The sequence below is a fragment of the Vitis riparia genome, chromosome 4 (assembly GCF_004353265.1).
Source record: "Vitis riparia cultivar Riparia Gloire de Montpellier isolate 1030 chromosome 4, EGFV_Vit.rip_1.0, whole genome shotgun sequence".
Classification (NCBI taxonomy): domain Eukaryota; kingdom Viridiplantae; phylum Streptophyta; class Magnoliopsida; order Vitales; family Vitaceae; genus Vitis; species Vitis riparia.
The window spans coordinates 15,526,372-15,530,632 of record NC_048434.1 but is presented as its reverse complement, the minus strand read 5'-3'; the positions used below and the strand labels follow the sequence as shown (position 1 = coordinate 15,530,632).

The window sequence follows — 4,261 nt, the reverse complement described above, 5'->3', positions numbered from 1 at the left end:
AAGGATGAAAATATTGGTTTTGAATATCAGAATATATTGGGAAATATTGGTGAATATTTTAACACAAAATAATGATGGAACGAAAATTGATAAAAACTCATAAAAAAAATTAAGAAAAACTCAAAAAATGATATAAGAAATAATAATAAATATTTTGAAGTTGTTTTGTCGAACAAAATTAATATTTGTATGATATAATTTGTCTTATTCAATGATAATATCATGTGCATAGATAAAAAATATGAATTTTGTAAATATATATTCATTATTAAGTTACATTAAATATTGTTCAACAATAATATTGTAATATTTAATTATAATATGTTTAATTTTAAAATACATTTAACATTAAAATTATGGTCCATTTAATTCAAATGTATTTACTTATATAAAATAAGATTATATATGTATAATATTTTTAAAATATTTAATTAATATATAATGGTATAAAAAAATCTATTAAGAAAATTTATCATGAAAGTTTTTATATTTTTAGTAATCAATTAAATGCAATTTAAAAATAAAATAATTGAAATTAATTAATTTATAAAAATATTCATTGAATATTTTGTTTTTATGACAAATTTTAATGTGTATATATATATATATATGTTTTAGTGAATGATATTGAAAAGGACAAACTTGCCTATGGTCATGTGGTGCCACATTTGCAACAATCCACCTCCATTTTTGGGGTTTGACCGCCTTTGACCAAGGCAGGAGAGAAGAATTGAGAATTGATTGAGGCACCTAGTGAACTAGACCGAAAATTTTTCATCTTTGGAAGAGATAAAGAGGGTTGATTTACAACCCATCCCCATTTTTAGGGTTTGATCGCCTTTGACCAAGTCAGGAGAGAAGATTTGATGGAGGCACATGGTGAATCGGACCCAAATTTTTTCATCCTTGGAAGAGATAATCGGGGTTGATTTTTCGCCTATTTTTTAAAAAACTTTAGTGAAATTTAGTTGATTTTTTTTTTTTTTTTTGGCTATTTTTTTACAATAGCAATGAACCAACAGAAATATTGCCAATTTTATCGTTGAAACTGATATATCATCAATGTTTTGATGATTTTTTCCAAAAAATTCTGATTTTTCTATTGGTTGAGATTTTAGTGGAGAATTTCGCTTGGAGGCTTATTAATATCTAATATTTTGCAGATATCTTAGCAAAATTTCTCGATATTTCAAACCTTGAGTCAAAATAATCATGGATATAGTTGTGGACATAGTCCTAACCAAAGAAATAGAGGTAGAGGTGGTTCCAATTCATGATAAATAATGAGAACAAGCTAATATTCACGTTCTTCAAGAAGACATAGAAGACGGCTCAACTTAAAGGAAAAATGAAAGGAAAACATATGATAAATATCAAATTCAGTACTATAATTGTAAAAAACATGATCATTATGCATACGAGTGCGAAAGTGCTACATTCATGAACAAACAAAAGAAGGTTTGCAAGAGATCACTAGTCCATCAACTCATGAACTTCCAACAACATTATTTTCGTTGGAAAGTTCAAGTGAAAGGAACAATACCGCATCTTGGGAGTCTATAGGAGTTTTATGATAAGATAAAAAATAAAAATAGTGTAACAATGTAACTTTCTTTTCTTATTTTACAAATTGTGAATGAATGAGTTTTGAAGAAGTAATGCATGTTTATGATAAGATACCAATTCGGTGTGTATGAAAAAAAAAAAAGCGTGATTAAATTTCATATCACATGTTTATTTAAGTCTCATTAATTTGTACAACTTGGCATTGTTGTTTAAAATTATTTTTATATATTGTTTCAAACTTATTTCATTTATTTTAAATATTTTATATAAAGATTAAATAATTTGAAAAGTATAATTTTTTAATTAATTTAAATTATACTTAATTTTTATTGGTATTTTTCAATAAGACAACCAAATAAAGGATTTTTCTTTCTTTCTTTTGAGTACTTTTTAGAACCAAATATAATGTAACCGTAACTGATATCAATATTTTCTTTACCTGAGACCACAACAAAAAAGGCAATAAAAACCAAATGCGCATTTATTTCACTAGAATAATTGCAATACCAACGGACAACAGCATGCAATGAGGTTACACTTACTCCTATGCAAGGATCTATGCTCGAGATTTATTATTGTCGATCATAGTTCTTCACATCATACGTAACGCACCCCTTACTACGATATGATGTCTACTGAAGATCAGTAGAGATCTTATTTTTTTCATACATAACAATATCCTTCTAAAATGAGAAAGAGACATGCATTATTAGACCCAACAGAGTACGTAATTATATTACTAGTCTTCCTCCAGCGCCAAACAAGGCTCCTGCAGTACGAGTTGAGCCTTTTCCTGAATGAGCTTCCATAGACTATCAACATGCCTACTCTCAGTCAATGTGGACCCAATTGCACAGCGTATGATATAAATCCCACCCACCACTGCATGAGTCATGAATGCAGCACCACTTCCATTGACAGCCATTAGCAGCCTTGAGTTCAGTTCTGTGCCCTCCCCTTCTTCTCTGGGCCTCAGTCTGAAGCACACCAGTGCAAACCTTCTCGGCACCACAACCTCAAATCTGGGATCTGTGGCTACATGTGCCTCGAATCGCTTGGCCAAGTTTACATCGCTGCGTATATGGAACATGAGGTTGTCCAAGCCATGCCTTCGAATCACCACCCAAACTTTGATGGCCCTGAATCTTCTGCTTAGTGCTATTTGCCAATCTTTGTAGTCTATGACCTTCTTTGATTCGCTTGCATTGTTCCTCAGATACTCAGGAGCAGTTGATAATGAATCCACAAATAGCTTTGGTTCTTTAATCCATAGACAACAGCAGTCCATGTTGGTGAGGAGCCATTTGTGGGGGTTCATACTAATCGAGTGTGCGAGTTCAACCCCATTCAAATGGTGCCTGAATTCGGGACATATACAGGCACTTCCTGCATAAGCTGCATCAATGTGGAGCCACACCTTGAAGTCCTTTGCGACGTGCCCTAGCGCCTCCAGAGGATCAACAGCCCCAGAGGATGTGGTTCCCACAGTGGCACAAAGAAACAACGGAACAAGGCCAGCTCCAATGTCCTCCTCCATTGCTGTGCGAACATCGTCTGGGCATAGTGCAAAATCATTTGAAAATGAAGTGGGGAGGCTTCGAAAATTTGAGGTTGGAATACCAACCAACTTTGAGGCCTTTTGAAGGGTGGAATGTGTTTGATCAGAACCATAGACCACCAACTTAGTTATTTTATGATGGCCGATCTTTTTGAGAACTTTGTCCCTTGCAGCAGCTAAACTACAAATTATGGCCTCACAGGTACTTCCATGCAAGACACCGCCACCACCTCCTGAGAAAAGAAATGAAGGTGGAAGCATAAGCATTTTCCCAACCCAATCCATCACAATGGATTCGAGTTCAGTGGCGGCAGGCGAAGCGATCCAGTTGAAGCCTACCACGTTAAGTCCAGTGCAAAGCATCTCACCAAGAAAGCCAGCAGTGCTAGCATTTGCTTGGAAATAGCCAAAGAAGTTGGGGCTCTGCCAGTGAGTGAGGCCTGGAATGATGCTATCAGATACATCTTTGAGAATGGTTTCCAAGGGCTCTGGACAATATGGGGCAGTGTCTGGGCAATGGTGCATGAGGTACCCAGGATCAACTTGGCTTTGAACTGGGTACTTCTCCACATTTTTATAGTAATCAGCAATGAAATCGACTACCATTTTGGACTCCTCGGAGAAACTCTGTGGATCCAGAGGGCTGAAGGTGTTGAAGGAGAGGCTGCCCATTGTACAAAGATAAGAAACTTTGAAACGAGCTGTTATGATTTGTAAGGTTCAAAGGTGGGTGTCTCAAACTCTTGAAAGGTATAGTATTTAGGGACAATTGTTTGGGCCTACTTGGCTCAAAAATTAAGGTTTTGGTCATATAATTTATTGGAAGCAATCACATTAGCTGGTTGCTGTCCCAAAGAACGGTCAAAAATCACATTTCCCACATTAATCCTAAATATTTTTAAATAAAAATTTAAATATTGAAAACCATTAAAATAAATATTTTTTTTATTAAAACCATTTTTTAAAAGTAATAAAATAAAAATCATGAATCTTCAAAACTATAATTACAATAAATATTTTTAATTTTAAAACTAATTTAATAATTTAAATTAATGATTTAAAAAAGTAAAAATGTTACGAAAATATTTTTTTTATTTTAATTCCATTTAAATATAATTTTTTAATCTCTATTGATAA

General features: G+C 33.3%; 1 protein-coding gene across 1 annotated transcript; it reads right to left on the bottom strand.

Annotated features, from left to right (window-relative positions):
- Nucleotides 1–2,024: 2,024 nt before the first annotated feature.
- Nucleotides 2,025–3,855, bottom strand: LOC117912433 (tyrosine decarboxylase 1-like). Its single transcript, XM_034827009.1, has one exon. The coding sequence runs from the start codon at nt 3,794–3,796 to the stop codon at nt 2,306–2,308; it is 1,491 nt and encodes a 496-aa protein (XP_034682900.1). The 5' UTR covers nt 3,797–3,855; the 3' UTR covers nt 2,025–2,305.
- Nucleotides 3,856–4,261: the final 406 nt, after the last annotated feature.